The sequence below is a fragment of the Takifugu rubripes genome, chromosome 8 (genome assembly GCF_901000725.2).
Source record: "Takifugu rubripes chromosome 8, fTakRub1.2, whole genome shotgun sequence".
Lineage (NCBI taxonomy): Eukaryota > Metazoa > Chordata > Actinopteri > Tetraodontiformes > Tetraodontidae > Takifugu > Takifugu rubripes.
In genome coordinates, this window is record NC_042292.1 from 8,693,856 (window position 1) to 8,713,191 (window position 19,336).

General features: G+C 43.8%; 1 protein-coding gene across 1 annotated transcript; it reads left to right on the forward strand.

The window, feature by feature from the left end:
- The first annotated feature begins 683 nt into the window (after positions 1 to 683).
- LOC101072469 (interphotoreceptor matrix proteoglycan 2-like) lies at positions 684 to 18,662 on the forward strand. Its single transcript, XM_029840968.1, has 22 exons — positions 684 to 740; positions 2,346 to 2,692; positions 2,792 to 2,983; positions 3,390 to 3,556; positions 3,690 to 3,718; positions 4,023 to 4,055; positions 4,649 to 4,695; positions 5,288 to 7,344; positions 7,404 to 7,565; positions 9,015 to 9,073; positions 9,168 to 9,188; positions 10,249 to 10,502; positions 10,662 to 10,723; positions 10,797 to 11,025; positions 11,181 to 12,973; positions 13,050 to 13,269; positions 14,310 to 14,520; positions 14,610 to 14,798; positions 14,874 to 15,090; positions 16,337 to 16,416; positions 17,859 to 17,923; positions 18,041 to 18,662. The coding sequence occupies exons 2-21, from the start codon at positions 2,614 to 2,616 to the stop codon at positions 17,890 to 17,892; spliced, it is 6,135 nt and encodes a 2,044-aa protein (XP_029696828.1). The 5' UTR covers positions 684 to 740; positions 2,346 to 2,613; the 3' UTR covers positions 17,893 to 17,923; positions 18,041 to 18,662.
- Positions 18,663 to 19,336: the final 674 nt, after the last annotated feature.

Consider the following 19,336-nt stretch of genomic DNA (forward strand, 5'->3'; position numbering starts at 1 on the left):
AGAGTTTTTTCTTCACAAATAAAGGTTTGGGGTGAAAATCTCCCCCATCTGATCTCATAAACAGCCCAGCGACGCCTTAAACAAACCTCTAAGAGTGTTTTCCTGTTGGAAACTCTGTCGGTCCCTCGCAGAGAATCAGCGACAGGAAGTGAAATTCCATATTTTCCCCTGATGTTTTCACCTTGACGTTTCAGGGATAAAGCAGCCTGATGGGGTGAGATGGAGGCCATCGTATTTTTAACTAACCAATGTGGTAACGCTCTTACCAGAGCAGGCGTGAAGAGAAATGTTCGAAAACAGGAAGTGAGCAGTTGTCATCCTGATGGTTTGTTGTCAAATACTAAATGAAAACAAAGAATATGTCGTATTAATATAGCCCTTTTCGTTTGTTTTGTCCCTCTCATCCTGACGTGTCCTTGTCTCTGCTGTCCTAGCGAGGCCATCACGGCTATTTCAGCACGAGTGACCTGTTTCTCTAACCTGAGGTCAAAGGTCAGTGGGGTTGTCTTCAGCGTTTGTTGAGCTTCCACACATTCATTTTGATGATATGTCCATGTTTTTTGTGCCTTCCTGTTGATTTGTCTTTCACCTCCGGCGTGCGTGTCTGCCACTGTGTCGGGGTGGCTTTGGTAATCTCGGGGTTAATCAAAGTGCCCCCTGCTGAGGACCAATCAGCTTACAGTTTGCTAACTGGATCAGGTGGGAAGAACAACAGGAGCAGCCCTCTTCATCAATGACGGGTAACATTTGCATCCATTTTTAGACCACATTATGTCATCCAATGCACATTGCACCATTTAATGAGTTTCTGGACACATTTGTTACAGATTTAAAGTGGAGTTTATGCGGGATTTATTACACTGTAAAGATCCGCTCGCGTGGAATCAGGTGCACAATTATATGCGTCATGGCTGTATGATTTACAGCTTTGTTGTGCTGCGTTAACGGGGATCACGTTTACAATCTCTCAACTGTCACCTTTAAACCCTCCCTCCCTGCTTTTATTAATGTAAAAGAAATTATTTATGTCAAATTCCAACTCAAGCTTCAAATCTGTGACAAAAAAAAAAAAAAAATCATTTTTCAATTTTCGGGATATATGTATCCACAGTTGGATTATCGATAGATTACTAAAACAAACCTGTCTGAACCACGTTAATCCAGCACGCCATCCTGGTTATCACATAAAGAAGCTGTTGTGCAAATACAAATCTATACATTGATGCTTTGTAATGATTTAGCAGTTTAATCCTAATCCGGTCCGAGACCAGTCTCGGGAGGGGGTCAGGTTTTTCTCTCAGCGTCGTCGATTTATCTAATTAGAGTACCGGGAGGTTCAGATAAAACAGCCAGAGTCCTTGGTGAATCCTTCCAAAAATAATCCCGGTGATTTCCGAGATACGGAAGAGATCCGACTCACTGCTGGAGACCTCTGTCTGGGACCAGCGGCCCCACCAGTATCACCAGTAAGAACATTGCTGAGATTTAATTAATTACACATTTGTTATGTCTCACAGCCAGTACCAAAGAATTGGTTTAGTGTAGTTTCCAGTCACTCCCCGCCCACACGCACACACGCACGCACGCACACACACACGGTAATGACTTCTCTTGTTCCTGTTAATCTCATTATCCAATAAAAGACGTCTGCTATTGTTGACGGTGTAATGCAGCAATGAAACAGATTAAGAATCCTGTTAGACAACCCTGAGTAAAATAGACCAATATACCTGCAATTACGTAATACAGTATACGTAATATCTGAGTTGTAAATGATAACAATGCAATCAAACTTGACTTATGTTTAATCACATTTTACTGTTCTGATATCAACTATTGAAGTAATCTCATCTCAACTGACGTTTGTGGTTCCATCATGAAAAACATGTGGTTTCTAATTTCTGTCATCGGCATTAACAAATTCAGTTGAAGGGAAAATGTTGAGCAGAATGAGCAAAACGTTTGAGTTGAAGTGGGAGAACTTCACTGTCACCTTTGACCTCTAGCTGCTGGCTCAGCACATCAGCCATGGTCGCTCTGCAGGAACAGCCACCTGGCTGGTTCCGGAGCGAAGAGATCCGAGGATGGAAGAATCTAAATTATAATCACCTCAGTCTCGCTGCAAATTCAACAACAGACTCGTTCAATCTTCTCCGCTGAGGCATCAATTGTTTGGAAGCCCATCAATAAGTGTAAAACCAGGAGGACTGAGTGTGCTTCTGACACTGAAGATCATAGAAAAATGACCTTTCTCAAGGTCCGGTTTGAAGCAAGTCCACCGAAGTTGAGCTTTAATGTCAAGTTTTCTGAATTCCGACGGTTTTGTTTTTCCCTGCGCTGATCAGCATCCTGTCTTGATTTCCACCTACCGGCACTGACCTGTTGCACGGAGGCTCTGACCGTCATCCCCTCCAGCAGCTTAACAAATAAGATTAGAGCGGCTCAGTCCCATCTGCTCACCTGAGAGGAGCAAGTAAGCCCGGCGACGCCACGTCAGGACCGTCCCGAGAAACATCCATCATTCGACCTGCTGGATGGACACATGGAGGGCTGTGAGACGGGAATGCTGATGAGCTGAAGCGGAGGAATTCCAGGCGTTACTGTTTTGAAGGAATGGCCCCAAAGTGGTGGATGGTGCTGTGGGTGTTGGGGACCCTGCTGCTGCTGCCAGGGTTCACCTACATGGAGTCAGGTTTGTGTGGGGCTATGCTGGGACTGTTGTTCCAGGAAATCCTTTGTCTTTGGTTCCGTGTCCTAAAAGGAGGAATTTCTGCTTCTGAAACGCAAACAGGTGAGATGGATTCTGAGCAGCAGGACGGACATTTGGCCGAGCTGTTGGACTCCGATCAGCTTCTATACAGACGACACGCCGTTCTGACCAGGAGAAAAAGGAATCTCTTGTTTCCCAGTGGAGTCAAGCTTTGCACTCAGGAAACCTTTGACCAGGCTGCTGCCAACCACCTCACCTTCTTTAAGCAGAGGGGTAAGTGGCTTTCTGTGGATTTTTAGTTCCTTTACTTTTCCTTCACCCATTTGGCAAAATTTCACTTTTTCCACAATTTCTCCTTTAACACCCGAGGTGTTACTAATCTGATTTACAAGCTTTGACCATCCGTCTACTGTCATTATAGTTAACCCAAAGGCTTAAAGGTCCAGAAGACCCAGATACACTGTAAAAAAAAACCCAAAAAACTTACAAGTTGGTCTGTTTTCTCAAAACAGCTGAATTCAGATGTTCTTCCCAGAAACAATAAGCAGTCAGCTAAAATTTCAATTTCTTTACTTATTATCTTTCCTCCTCCAGAAAGATTTGATCACATGATTGGGAGTAAACAGGTGATGGTCCTAATAACTCAGCTGGATATCTGCTGTTAATTTCTGTGTTTTAGTTTGTCAGGAGACCGTCTGGGAAGCCTTCAGAATCTTCTGGGACCGACTGCCAGAGCGAGATGAGTACCAAGACTGGGTCAGCGGCTGCATGAATGGCACCATCAGCATCAGCGACATTGGCACGTTCTTCAGCCAATCAGAAGAGCACAAACAGCTGATCAGGACTGTGAGTGAATTCTGGCCTTGGCTTTACATTCAAAATATCTGCACCAGTGTTGGAACGCCTGTCAATACTGAGGGATACTAAATACCAATGCTAGCTCTGCACCTTTGTGATGGTGAGTGTGTGTTTCTTTTAGAGAGTTTCCATGGCAGCAGCTGTGAATCGGTGAGTTAAATGTCTGAAATTTGTATCAAGCATGCTGAATTTTAGATTGATGTTCACATTCTTACATATCTTCTATTTAAATTTTTGAAAACTTCAACAATATTCCTTTTTTTCTCTAAACACATCCAATTCCTTTCCTTTTAAAAAAATATTTCTGGACATGAATTTTGTTTCTTCGGTCCAAGTTTATACAGAAAAGCTTTTTTCCATGTGTGTTATTTTGCTCCAGGTGAACATTTTACAAGATGTATAAATTCCATTTCTAATAATGTATGTTGTTGTGCTGTTTCTTTACCTGCTGCAGAGTTGCCGCCACCACCGGCCCTCCTCCATGCAGGTACCCCTGCAAACACAAACTCGTGTATTTAAATACTTTATAGAACACAAAACTATTCAATTTCAGGTTTGAAGAGTTTTGACTTTTTTGACTTAAACAGAAAATGTGTCTCTTGTTGTGAAAGAAGGGAAAACACATATATTTTTGTGTTTTGTACTGTATTTTTTCTGTGTGTGTGAGAGAGAGAGAGAGGCAGGGTTTCATCATAAACATTCGTATGTTTTTTTTCTTAAGCTCATGTAAAAAATATACAGCAGCTGCGGTTTCAATAATTTAAAGAATTTTAGTGTTTGTGAAGCATATTATCAAATATCTAATTTTCCATCTTTACTCTAATTCTAATTACACTAAATTATTGAGTAATTATCTTTATTTTCATGTTTTTCTTCCATATTTCCAGAGGGTCCGTGATGGAAGAGCTAACTCTAAATCCACTAACATTCAGTTTAGTCCACTTTTATTTACCCCTCTAAGCTAAGAGCATCAGTTAGACTGATTCTGTCAGGACCATTTTCACCACTAATGAGGAACCACTTCCTTGGTTTTTGCACTAGTTTTCTGAATTCTTCACTGTGTTTTTTTCATCCCTGCAGCTCTGATGAAGTGGCCATCCATGCTGGAGAATCAGTGGGTATCGAAGGTAAACACGCTCCTGAAGCTCCAGCGCTCAGTGTTATCACGATTCTTTATAGGTATCGATACCTCCCCTGAACTGAAGGGTGGATTCAGCTTCATGTGCCTTTAAAAACATCAAAGAGGTTATTGAACTTTAGATCCCTCATATAAAGCCTTTTTGGACCCAGGGGTGGTGGGGTGTGGGGGCAAACATCAGATCTTCAGTTCTTTCAGGCGTTTATCAAAGTTTGTATATCTGCTGTCTGTGGAGATCCCTGACCTTGCACCTATGTCCATATGTGACGGGTGGGGGGGGGTTGTGGGAGGACGACTGCCGTCACACGCTCTGCTCTCAGAATAGATCTATAAGCCTATTTGCCGACAGCAGTCTGGTCAATGGAGGGAGTTTGGATGAACGTGGAGACGTGGCAGAGTTACTGCAGGACATCTATCAGGGTTAGGGAGATCACAGCCATGGGAGGGGATGAGGGTGGAGCCTTATTAACACAGACCTAAAAAAGGAAAAGGCTAAATATATACACATTTACTTTACAATTAGAATTAAATAATGTCATCACGCATTTACTTTTCCTGTTCATGTCATTTCCCACAAACAGATGCTGTCATCAACACACCAGAAATTATTTTGACTCACATTCCTGAAGTTCCGAATATTTTCGAGGATGAGAACATTCCAGAAGGTCCATCTTCAGCTGACAAAGATGTTCTGGAATCTATATATATTAAAGATACTGAAGAAGACATGGCTGATATTGTGAACCACGAGTCCTTTACAGAGACAGTTGTCATCATCCCAGATACAACTGAAGAGGGCGTCATAATGGAAGCTGACCTAACAGAAAATAATCCAGATGTTCTGGATGTTTCTGAAACTGTGATTGAAGACAATTTCCTTGAAAGGGAGGAACCACCCTCAGAAACTGTGGCTAAAGAGTTCACCATGGGAAGTACCTCTGTGGTCCTTGAAAAGCCCACAATAGTAGCTTCTGAAGAAGCTAACCCAATGGATACAAGAGGACAGGAAGTAACAGAGGCAGCATCAAGAGATGTTATGCACCACATTCAGGACACAGCAGTCACAGGAGAGGAACCCTCAGAGATCACTGAAACAGGACCCGAATCTTCTGATTTGGCTGTTTTAAAAGAATCTGAAAGTGAAATGCCTGCAGAGCCACCTTCAGATTATCCTGCTGTAGAATTCATCCCAGATGAAACCAAACCCAGCCCCTCTGAATTTGACGACAGTGAAATGTTCATACCTGTGACGCAAGTTTCAGTCTTTGAAACAGAAGTTACAATCCAGGATTCTGTTCTGACCACAACAGCGCAGACAGCAAAAGACAGAAACAAGGACAGTGTAGTCGATGACAAACCAACAGTAGTTATCAAGGTTACCTCTGAGCCATCAATACTGATCCCAGAAGATGCTGCAGAGGCCACACCAAAAATCTCAGATGATGAAACTGAAGGAAAGGAAGAAACACCTTTGGAGAGAGAGGACGGAGTTCTTGAAGGTGAGACAACCGAAACTGGTGCTCAAGAGGAGGCTGCAAGTGTAGAAGAAGACAAGGGGACTGTTGTTGAAAATAATGAAGTAACAGAGCATTTAGCAAAAAGCGTTGAAATGCTAGAGCCTTCAGGAAGTGATGCAAAAGAATCATCGGAGGAGACAACACAAACCTTTGGGACACCAGCATATAAACTGGAACCTGAAGAAAAAATGGCAGAAGAAGAGAAAAACATTGAAGAACCAGCAAAAGAAGCAGATAGAATACATGTGGAAGAGTTGGAAGAACCCAGCAGAGAACGTGGAGAAGAGCCAGAGTCTGTTGAAGAGAGTCCCAAAAGGACTGAAAATAAGGTACCAACAGGAGAATCTCAAAAAGGATCTGAGGTCGAAGATGAAAAAGCCCCTGTCATACCATCTGCACCACTGGAGAATCCACAATTGAATCTTGAGGAGATGGATGGAGGTGATGTTGCTGAAACAGAGGAAGAAGGATTTCCTCCAGGTACTTCAGTGAACTCAGAGATGTCTGAGGAAACCACTACAGAGTCTGATGATGCAGTCACTCCAATTATTGAAGAAGTTGAGGGTTCGCTGCCTGGGAGTGGCGTGGAGGACACGTCTGAACCAGAAGAGGAGGTTCAAGTGATCCCTGATGAGGACGTTCAACTAGAAGCTACAGATACAACATCAGTAGTTGAACCTACAAGTGATGTTTTGGAATCCTTCCATGATTCTGAGAAGGAAACCATTCCAGAGGCTTCAAGCCTAGCACCTCCAGATGTTGTCCCTCATCTAGAAGAAACCAATCAGCTTCATGAAATCTCCTCAGATAGTCCACATGACCCGATCCTAACCACCTCACCTGCCAGTTCAATTGAGCTATTTCCCAAAGAAGTGGAGGTTATCTCTCCAGAAGATACCACAGAATATGTAGAAGAACCTGCCACAGTAGAAAGTGCTGAATCTGCTACTGATGACCCCATTGAGGAGTCGATCTCTGTTACTACTCTGGGTGTCACACCCAAATATGTGGTGGAGTACAACAATGGCAACTTTCCTGACCTTGCAGAAGGTCTATTTGGTGAAGATGATGGCCTATTTGGAAACAATGGCTTTGACCGGGACAACGAAGAGGACAACTCGGTAAGACAAATTATTTAGTAGATGCTGATTCAGGCTATGTAACATAATTCTGTCCACAGATTGGAAATGAGATCGATGATAGTTCGTTGTGGCCTCCGAAGTCCCCGAAAGACCAGATTGTGGAGATGACCGTCAAGCTGAGAGGCGAAACCTTCAACGATGCTCTGAGAGACCGAAGCAGCTTCCTCTACCAGCAGTTAGCCAGACACTTCACGCGCAGGGTAAGACGGTCGGTACTGGGTTGAGGTTCCAACCAGTGCCGCAAACAAGAGTTGGGATTAAGTTCGAGTAGATCCGATAAGTAATTCTTAGAAGTTCCTCTTATCCAGAAGGGTTTGTTTCAATTCACTTTCAGATATTCACTATTGTCCCACACGACATTTGTGTTTAGTTTCCTCCATGATCAGATTAATGTTGTTTATCTTGTGAGTCCATCAGCATTAGCAGCATAACCATCCTCCTAAATCAAGACAACATGAATATGCACAACGCAGTTCAAGTATGGAAAAACAGGAAAATGAGGAGCAACCTGAGTTTAAAGACAGAATGACAGAAAGACTTCTGTCTTTTCATTCTTTTGTCATTGAAGATACATGAGCCTGCAATTGTGGGCCAAATGTCTTTAAGAGACACAGATGATTGTTGACGCGGCACAGAGACGTTAATCATTTTTCGTCAGCGCTGTTGTCATCAGCGCCGTGGTTCGTTTGTGATCTCTGCGGTTTTCGGCTTAGACCTCCTTCTCCTCCTCTTCTTCACGCCTTTCTGTCATTTCTTCTATGTAAATCCTCTCTGATGTGCTGGATCCACACTTAATACCAGATTGATTTGGCTTGTGGTTTCATACAAACTGCAGACTCAGGAGTTTGAAGACCTCCCTTGTTTTTGTCATGCATTAAGGATCTTCACGCTTTACCCTTTTCCCTTGTCCTGCCAGCCAATCGGCTGTGCTGAAACAGAGCTGGAAAACATCAGAGAACATACAAAATACGAGCAGTGACTCACTCCACGGTGGAAAAACTAGCTGTGCCAGGAAATGCGAGAGTGTCGGTGTATTCCCTCTCCGCTGGGAGGTTTTCAGGCCCGGCTCCACTGGTAGTGACGTGGGAAGTCGGTTTATGGTTTGAATATCAGGGTCAGGGTTGTTAATGAGGGAATAAGAGGTGGATAACAGGTCTAATCGCAGCAGCAGGAGTTTGAATAAAATAGAAGAGCTCGATCAAGGGCCCTCGAGACCCGAAAAATGTTGATTTCTATTCCAAGTAGAAGCTTTGAGCAGCCACTTCTAACAGAAGAGAAGCTTGCTGTTTTTATTCACTTCACTTTTTATTTCATATGCATTAATCAGCATGACACATTTTAAGTCAGAAAAATCTGGATGTCCCTTGTTATGGGAGGCTCCTCCTCGTGTCAGTCATATCACAAACAGATGCTACAGCTGTGATCAGACAGTTTCCAGATTTTGATTAGTTTCACAACTGCAGCTATTTTTCTACAGAACAGCTCAGAACCATTTGACCTCCAAAAATTAGCTTCCCTGAAATCCAACCACTGGGAATTAAATGTATAACTAAGTGGTGTTCAGGTTGTGTTTCACATTCAATCTTCTGTAGTTTTTGAGCTACAACAATTGTGACCTTCTGGAGCTTCACTGTCCTTTTCATTTCCAGATTGAAGAAGCTTTTGAACGGCTTCCTGGTTTCAAAAATGTGCATGTTATCGAATTCAGGTAAAGTTTCCTTCATGGTTCACTCCAGGAGCTAGAAAATTACATTATGAATCAATAACACAAGTGAAATCTGATGCATTTTGGGTTTTTTTAGGCCACAGAAGGATCTAGAGCGGTGAGTTTCACTTCTTTAATGCTTCAATGCTTCTTCAACATACGCATAGATAAACTTTAGATGATAGATCAGATTTATATTTATATTATCTATTTTTTGAGCATACATTTATGAGACAAAGATTATTATCAGTGTATAATTTAAAATAGAAGTTTTCTCCATTCATGTACAGTGAGTGTTTATTTCAGGAGCTCTCCGTTGTCTCATTAGGAGGTGTCTTATCGCCTATTTGTAGTGTCCTCGCTGACTGTCTCCTCTCAAAGCCCCTTTCACCCGCCTGTCACTGTAAATAAGACCTCCGTTATTCTGTACGCATTTCCACTTAATGTCCTTAACAATACTCAATCACTGCTTAAGTGGGATAAGACGTAGGTTACTCGCCGGCCACCTGCAGCTGCCACAGGATTACCGTTAAAGATTTAAGGCTTGCACCCTCCCCCTCCTCACCCCCGTGTCCAGGAAGTCCCTCCCGCAACATGGTAGTATGTCACCCTGTTAAACTGAACTTTGCAAGCTCACAGGGACCCTGAAAGGCACCCAAAAGTCAATAAGAAGCCTGGAGCACCTATTAAACACGATATGGTCATAAAAGGTTTGAGAGTTTTCGGGTTTAAGCGAGGTCAGAAAGATGTCAAATAACTGACAAAATTAACAGATGTGGGTAGACATGATATTCTGGATATGGATGATATTCTGTGCAAACTGGCTCCTCTGCCAGGTTGCCTGCAGAATAAACAGGATACAATTTAAATGAGACCTTTTCACATTGGTTGCTTTAAAAAAATTGAATGCATTTAAATTCCTTGACCTGCACTTGTAAAACTCACAGCTGTCTGAGGCCATGTTGGACAAACCTTCTTCATGTTATTTATGGCATAATCTGTTGCTTATATCTGTAGGCAGTTTGTTTAACGAATAAAAACAGCCAAATTTCATCACTGGTATACAAAAAAATCATTTGCATAAGCGGACATGTTACTGTATTGGAAAAATACATGATAAAGTTACAATATAATTTTTATTACTGACAGTAAGAACGGCACCTCTTATTTCCTCTCAGGGGATTGGTGGTCCTGGTGCACTATGCCATCACCTTGGAGGTCGACAGTAACGGTATCGCCAACAACACACTGGACTTCATCTCCCGGCAGAACAATCTGGTGGAGAAAAACTACCCTGGAGCTGCAGAACAGCCCACTGTCGTCTACACCATCACAGACTTCCGCAACTACGTCACAGAGGCGCTGCACAAAGATAGTTTCATGACCAACGGTACCCTGGAGCTACAGCCAGACTCCATGCAGCCGGAGAATGGTTAGGACCCGGCCCAGCTTCCATTGTATTGAGTTAATGAATGTCGTAGTTTAAGTGTTCCTTGAATATGTTGTGTTTGATGCTTTGATCTGAGGTCAGAATTTCGGATATTGTTGTGGAAAAGCTCTAAAGCTAACAAACGTTGAATCCATTTTACAGTGGAGAACCAGCTGCCCACTGTGAAACCTACAAGCCAGTCAGCTGACGCCTTTAATGACATGGTTGGTTAAACACAAAGAAACAATTCAATTCCAATTATGGGTACGAAAACATATGGAAATGTTGTCCTTTCAGGGAAATGTCCTTGCTGCAGAAAAACCTCCAGACGCTCCTAGCCACTCCGAGGAAAGTGGCAATGGTTTCCCAAAGAAAGACGACTTCCTCTTTGATGCTTTCGACCAGTGGAAGGTCCCGCAGGACCTGGCTGTGAGTGAAAACGACGTCTTCATGTTTGATGAGAGTGCAGCTTCTCCGTCTGCTGCGGAGGAGAAGGCACTTGACCTGGTGCTGGCAACAGAGAAAAGTGAGTTGGATGATAAGCAAGGCAGATAATTAAAACAGTCAAGTGATATTTTCTATATGGGCAGACAACTCTTGCTCAAAAGTGAAGGTATAAAATAATCTGCATCATCATCATCAGAGCTCTGAAGACTCAACACTGTCCTTTCTGGTCCACAGGCATAGGCACCATTGAAGATGAGGGATTCCTCCTCAATAACACTCATTCAATCAAAGATGATACCCAAGAGGACCATACGTTCTCTCCTGGAGGCTCCACTGTGCTTACAACCCCTCCACCAATGAAACATGAAACAGGCTCAGAGGTTCTCCAGGCACAAGAGGATGAATCTGGCTCTGGGTTCTCTGGAGACAGCCAAGGTAGTGATTCCTGGTTCTGGAAACCAACGGCAAACTCTCACGGGCCCGGTGCCTTTGACAAGAGTGAGAGCAGCTTTGAAGTGCTCCCACCACCTGATCTGGAGGAGGCTGAGGATGAAGATGAGGCAGAGATGGCTACTGGTGTTGAGAAGCCAACCACTGAGGAAAATCTTTTTGGCACAGTGGTAGTTGAGTCCACAAAACCCCTTCCTCTGTGGATGACATCAGTTCCTTCTTCAGATGAGCCATTGTTGGAAGGAAGCCTTGAGGAACCTTTCTTTGATTCAGTGTTGATTGTGCCACACACTACAGACCTTCCATACTCCACCACCAGTGAGGTCCCGGCGTTCTCCTCTGAAGATCTCTCAGACTTCGAACCTTCAGTAGACGCATCCAGTGTTTATGACGTTGACTCTCTGACTCAACCCTCTAATCATCTCACTCATTCCACAGATTCTCCCAGACCTGAAACCTGGAAGTATGAAGCACCTGGTTTTGCAGGACCGACAGACACTGTAGTCAGGGTTCAAGAATCCTCCACAGGGATTGAAATGACTACAAAACCAGGAATAGATTTGTTTACACCTGGGTTTAACTTTGAAGATATCACTAAGACGTCTGCAGGCTACAATGTGCAAGAAGAATCTGAAATTCCACCTTCTTTACCTGAAGATAAGGAGGCTCCTACTTTTGCTGATGTTCAGTCAGTCACAGTTTCCAGCTATGGCACTATGACTGAAGAACCAGCAGAGGTTGAAGAATTCACCGAAGAATCCATATCAGTCCTGCCAGATAATAAAGACCAAGATGAACTCAACATTTTAGAGGAACATCACATTAGCACCACTCCTATGACAACACTGCCATTTGTGGAGCACATAGGAGATCTGGTTGTGAATGAAGTAATGGTTGCCACCACAACCACTGCTGCTCCTGTCTTTGCTTCTTCTGAAAGTCCAGATACCGAGGGCAACATATGGCTTTCCCCTGAGAAGGACTCGCCATTTACTCGGGTTTCAGATTCTGCACCAGAGGATGAGGATTTGGTTTTCCAGGACCATCCAAAACATGAAGACACCGACGATGCCCCAATGCCCAATCAGGCTTCAGAATCTCCTCTTTTAGAGTCACCTGTCATTTCCGTGAACAAAAGTGAGGATGCTCTGGTGGAGACTGCAGAGGAGATGCCTGGTGCACCATTGCAGGAAGAAATCATAGACACCACTTTTAGAAACATCTCAGAGCCTGAATTACCCAATGATCTGCCTAAAACTACAGGTGGAAGTCAAGAGGTCAAGAACAGCTCTGCAGTGGAGATTCAGCCCTTTGAGCAAGATTTTCCTGATGTGTCTGGAATCGATGTTAGCTTTGATCTTTTCCAGTATGGAAATGTGGGAATGGAAGGCGATACCAGTGGTTTCTCCAGTGGGGCACAGGGGTCGGACCTGGAAGCACTTGCACTGCCAACGCGACCTGGCAGAGCCTTGACTGTCTTCTTCAGTCTCAGGGTGACCAACATGCCATTCTCCATGAACCTTTTCAACAAGAGCTCTGATGAGTACAAAGCCCTTGAGCAACAGTTCCTACAGCTGGTGAGAACTCAGAAACCTCATGGTTAATCAGTCTTACCTGTAATTTTGACTAAACAACTGTGTCTTCATCTCAAAGCTGGTTCCATACCTTCAGTCCAACCTGAACAACTTCAAGAACCTGGAGATCCTCAACTTCAGGAATGGGAGCATCGTGGTCAACAGTAGATTGAAGTTTGGAAAGCCCGTTCCAAAAGGGGTCACCAATGTCATCTACCTCATTTTGGAGGACTTTGCCAACACTGCCTACCAGAAAATGAACCTGGCAATTGACAAATACTCATTAGACGTGGAATCAGGTACCAGAACCAAACTAAACAGGACCCTGTGAGCTAATCCCAACCTAAAAACTGATCGCAGGCTTCAAGTTCTCTGCTCGGCGTGTGTATGTGTGTACCTGTGTATATGTGAGGGCAGTATTACTGTAAGGACTCTAATACCAGAGATAATCTGTCTGGGAGGAACGTGAGCAGCAGCAGAAACCGCTCTGACTCACGGCAGTGATGGAAAGCTGCAGCCGTCAGTCAATTTGTGGTTGAAAGCATCAGATAAATCCAGAATGAATGTTCTCCTACTCATTATTTACACAAATACCCATAATACTCCAATTTCAGACTCTTCTGTCTGTACCAAAATGTTTTGAAATGACTGCATTCAATTTTATTTAACTGTGATACTTGGGACTGAGGTGGAAACCATTCACATTTCTTATTGGGGCGGGGGGTGGGGGGTCCTGTTGCCTCTGAGTGTGTTCATGTTTTCACCTTTGACTGAGATGCTGGAGAGGTGGGGTTCCATTAGCAGGGTCCCGTATGCAACTTGAGATTTACTGCAGTTTTTTTTTGACCTGCACGTCTCTGCCGAACTGCGCTCTAATCCGTCTGAGCCAATCAGAGGAGGTTCTCACAGCCGGAAAATGCTAATCTACAGCAGCGGTCAACGCTCTCTGTGAATGTGATAATCAGTTTATGGCTTCCAACTTCACTGTCCTCAGCAGCGTCATTTTCCACTCCCAAGTACCTCCAAACCGCTTTGTTGTTTTTAAGGACGCAACAAGAACCACAACTAATGCAGCGGTTTGCGTGACAACACTTTGTGTTTTATTTTGTGTTTATGGAGTTGATGGTTGGTTAAAAAAAAAAGGTGGGGAAACCATGGTTGAAACCGCCTTTTCCAGTCAAGATTCACAATTCAATCGGTAAGAGTGGTGCGCGTGACGTGAATGGGGGCCAATCAGAGATCGAATCCCTGCTGACATTTCCAACTGCTGACAACATCATTCATCATTGAACGTAGATTCCACTGGTCAAACTCCCTGTGTTTCTGTTATGGTTTTCAGGTGACTGGGCAGATCCGTGCAAGTTCCAGGCCTGTAACGAATTTTCCCAGTGTACAGTGAATCGCTGGTCGGGCGAGGCGGAGTGCGTTTGTGATGCTGGATATCTGAGTGTGGACGGGCTGCCCTGTCAGAGCATCTGTGAAGTACAGAGGGACTTCTGCCTCAACGATGGCAAATGTGACATTCTTCCAGGAAAAGGCGCCATCTGCAGGTGAGTGGAGGTTCACACTCATGCGCCTGAAGTACCAAAAGTATTGTTGATGGTTTTTCTTGGAGTTGACCCTGCCACCTTTGACACAGGTGTCGGGTTGGAGAGAACTGGTGGTACCGGGGCGAGCACTGTGAGGAGTTTGTCTCTGAACCTCTGGTTGTGGGCATCGCTCTTGCCTCAGTGGTGGGTTTTCTTACCATGGCCGTTTTGATCATCTACTTCCTCGTGAGGATGCTACGAGAGCAGTACAACAACGAGGACACAGAGGACCCCTACAGGTGAGTTCCACATCTTTGATCAGGCCATTGTTGCAAGAATAATCATTACAAACCTCAATGTTTTCCACCATCTAGTCAGATCGACCGCGCGCCACCATTACAACACGCAGCAAAGTGCAACGCCGCCTTTGAGAGTGACCCGGTTTCCGGCGAGTACTACCGTCGCTTTGATGACGCCATGCCCCAGTACTTCCCTCAAAGCAGCCAGAGCACCCAGTACAGTGATGGCTTCAAAGAGCTCAGCAATGATGAGATACGGCACATCTACCGCAACACCTCGCTCACCAAAGAGGTACATTTTTTATTTAAAAAAAGGCTGGGTCATAAAAGAGTCACCAGCATTGAGGAGGGTGGTAGTGGGAAGACTTCAGCATCCTGACAGCCTGGTGGGCAAAGCTATTCAGCAGTTTAGTGAAGCAGGCCTGGAGGTTTTGAGATGGGTGAGAGGTGTCGCCAGTGATGCTGATGGTCCTGAGGGCAGAGGAGCACCGATGTTCTTGCTGGTTCTAATTCACTATGTGTTGCAGACTTCATCGGGGGGCAGCAAACAATGATGCAGCTAGTTAGGACTCTCAATGGTGCTCCGGTAGAAGGAGGAGACACTTGTCCTCTCTGTTCAAAAAGGAAGTAGAGGCATTTTTGAGGCTTTTTTGCCAACAATGTAGTGTTGTTAGTCCGGGGGATGGTCCTCAGTGATATGTGCTCAGGAGCTTGGTGCTGCTCACCCTCTCCACAGCACCACCTTGGATGGTCAGCGGGCCATGCTTTGAATGTCCTCTCCTGAAGTTGACGACAATCTCTTTATTTTTCTCCATGTTAATGGGATTGTTGTCTTTGTGCCACTAATGCAGTTGGTTTACCTCCACCACTGTGGTGTCCTCTGAAACTGTGTCGATATGGTCGATGCTGTAGGTTGGTACACAGTCGTAAGTAAGCAGGGCAAAGAGCAGCAGGTGGAGCACGCACCCCTGTGGAGCCCCTGTTCCCAGCATGACGGTGTTGACCGAGTTGTTGCTGACCTTCAAATGATGTGTCCTTCCAGTCAGAGCGTACAGCACCCAGTTGCTTAGTTCAAAATGTCCTCACTGTTGGGCGAGAACTGTGTTAAATGTAAAACTGAAGTCGAGGAACCGCACTAGTACATCGGTAATGCAAGACCAGCCCCTCAGAGCTCATGATGTTGTAAATCAATGATACCCGTCCGTCATTGTAGCTGGACGGGGTTTCTGTCAGACTGGTGTGATCGTTGCAGCTCTGAAACACATGGGCACAACACCTTGGCTCAGTGAAATGTTAAAGACATCAGTGAGGACGTCTTTGAGCTTCTCAGCACAGTCCTTTTGCACACAGCCTGGTATGTTGTCTGGTCCGTCTGCCTTGGGCTCATCTGTCGCTCTTTTCAACTGTTGGCTTCTGAAGACACCGGAAGTATTTATTGAAGCTCTTGACTGTCCTGGAACTGTATTCACTCTACAACTTCTCCACTTTTGACCTCCATCTGTTGCATAAACATTTGTGTCTCTGACCTCTCACTCCAGGAGATCCAGGAGCGCCTGAGGATAATCCAGTTGTGTACCAGAGATCAACACTTTGCAGACTTTGTGCAACAGACTCAAGTGTGAGTATAATGGCAACAAGATATAAATACACACACAGACAGACAGACAGAGAGACAGACACACACACACACACACACACACACACATAGGAAGAGCTTTGTTGACCATCAGTTGAACCAGAATCAGCAGTTTCAAAGTGATTTAAATCCCCATCCACTTTTGTTCAGAGAGAATAAACAAGTAGTTTATTTGGTCCTAGAGGATCAACTATTTTGGACTCTTTTGGTCCTTTGATTGTACTTCAACAAAAATCCTTTCCCATCTTCACGCACAGGTGACATATTTGTGCACCTGTTGCTGAACTCAGATGAATTCTTGTTTGCATACTATGTCTGATATTTCCTGTAACTCAGCTGGTGCTCATAGGCATGCAGGCGGTGTGTGTGTGTGTGTGTGTGTGTGTGTGTGTGTGTGTGCCGCATTCACATCGATAAAAAATACTGCTTGAAAAATACCAGATTCAACAGCATAAGATCTCCAAAATGAATAATAATTTGTCCTATGGATCTGGTTGCTGCAAAGAATCGTGGCTAACATTAGCAGCATTTAGCACAAGATCGATAATACCAACTGGAAGTGGCAGTCAGTCATGATTTAACTCATCTGGCAAGCATACACACTCGTTTCTCCTTTGTTTCTTCGTTTTATCTCTGTTTACAGCCTGGTTCTTCTTCCACAACCCGGCTGTTAACCGTCTGTCTTCTCACAAGTTAGCCAAAGATATTGGTTTGGAAACAACAAACTTTTTCACTGCAGATGTCATTTAGGAGGCTGTGAGGCCTGAGAGCTGCAACTTGTGTGAAAATAACCTCCGAAACTTGTGAAAATGCTCATGCCTCATTAAAAATAACCTGTAGGTTCAGATGTATTTACAGTTCTGATTCAACAGAAAGACATTTCTCTCTTTTTTCACATACGAAGTTCCTCGAGGCTCCATTCTTGGCCCTCTCTGTTTCTTCATCGAGGAACAATTCTCAGGAAATTACGGCATTATATTCCATTTTTATGCTGATGATAGTCAAATACAAGTTCCACTTCCACAGAAAACTACTAGAACCACGTTTTTCATCTCTTGGACACTGGACATGTTTCAAAAAGTGCTGTATTGTACTGTGGAAAACTACAGAAACCACTAAGGCTAAGGCTAAGCTCGTGACTTTACAAACAGGAAACAGGAAATGATTCGTGAATTTGCTAACTTTGTTTTTAACGATGCTTGGTTGCAGAATTGATGGGAAAAACTCTTAAACTTTTAAAAATAGAAGCATTGGAGGCTCAAGGAACCTAACAAAGAGCAGTTTGATGTGAATGGTCCTTCCTCTCCCCTGTTTATGTTTTTAATCTGAGGTTTTTGTGGTTTGGATGTTGCCTGTTTCTACCACATCACATGCCAAGTGAAAGCCACAGACATAATCCAATATTCTCTTGTTCTGTGGAGCAGATACTTGGAGAGGAGAGGAAGCTCCACCACATAGCGACGTCGGAGACAATGACCTCGAGCAACAGGTACTTCTCCTTATGTTGATTTGTTTAAGACAAACCTCATCTGCACTTTTTACACAGAAACCTGGTGAATAAGAGTAATGCAGAGGCTACAGTTGAGTTTGTTGTTGTTCTCCACAGAAACCTGCCTTCATTTTGATCCTCTGGACTTCATCCTCCTGTCGCCTTGCTACTCCTTTTTGATCAGAGGTCAGGGTGACGAGACGCTGAATTTTCTGGAAGCTCTCCTTCACCTTTTTCCAGGACTGAACTTGACTAAATGTTTTATTTTTCTTTGTTCTTTCACCTGCTTTGAAACTACTTCTTGCTGCTGCCGATCTCTGACCTTGTCTTACATATTCTTAGCTTGAACTTTAAAAAAAAAAAAAAAAACTTAAATTCAAAGGCTTCTTTGGACCGATTTTAGCGCACTGAAAGCATAAAAAGGTTTGATAATGAATGTGTATTTCAATCCTGCAGCTATTCGTTTAGTTTGCAGTCTTTTGGTCAGTTCTGCGCTCCTCGTCATCAGTGCCTTCACCTCTCATTAGCTTCTTCTTAGATGTGACACAGAGAAACTCAGAGATCTTGATGTCGGCTTTTCTACAGTAACACTGGATTTTAATTAGTCGTTTATGTCACAGCGATGTTTACATTCCTCTTTCAGCGCTGGACAGCTACAGAAATGTTGCTGGTTATCAGCTCTGCCACTGGGGGTCAGTAATGAGTCGGTTCTTCAGCGTTTATAGTCAGAAGTCGAAAATAACCAAAGGAAAGGAAATTCAGTCAAAGATTTTGTCCAGAGTAGATGTTTAAAGATGCATCCAGAAAAAAGTGAAGCCCAGGACCTCTTTCATCCTCTAGTGGTGGGATGGAGTGGCGTTTGAAGACTTTCCCCCTGTCATCAGAGACGATCATGTCATGATTTTAACTCGGTGTTAGAACAGTGTTCCCGGCCCTGCTCATTTGCTTTGGTATGTCATGACCGACAGCTTTCTTCCCCATGTTGAACGGTCCTTCGTATGGGCTGGGCCTGTGCGGCAACACCTCCTGGTTGATTCCAGTTGATTCCATTTGACGAGCGCAGAGTGAGAAGGAAGCTCATGTTTGCAATGTGGCAAAACCCAAGAGTCACAAACCACAAAATAAAAGGATTTTATTTTCAACACAAAAGGCTTTTAATCAAAGACAGTTCTGAAACATAAGATATGTTGTTATTTGGAGTTGAGCTTCTAGTTGCATGTTTAGATGGTGTGTTTGAGTGTTTGTTTCTTCTTTACACTTTATAACAGTTTAAACCTCCACTGGCTTCCCAAAGTCCACATGCAGCTCTGAAAATACCTTTTTATGGAACTTGTTTGATATTGTTGTGGTGTCTACAGGCTGTCCTCTGAACTGTGTTTGGTGTTGTGTTTTTTTTCTGCTGTTTAGAGACCA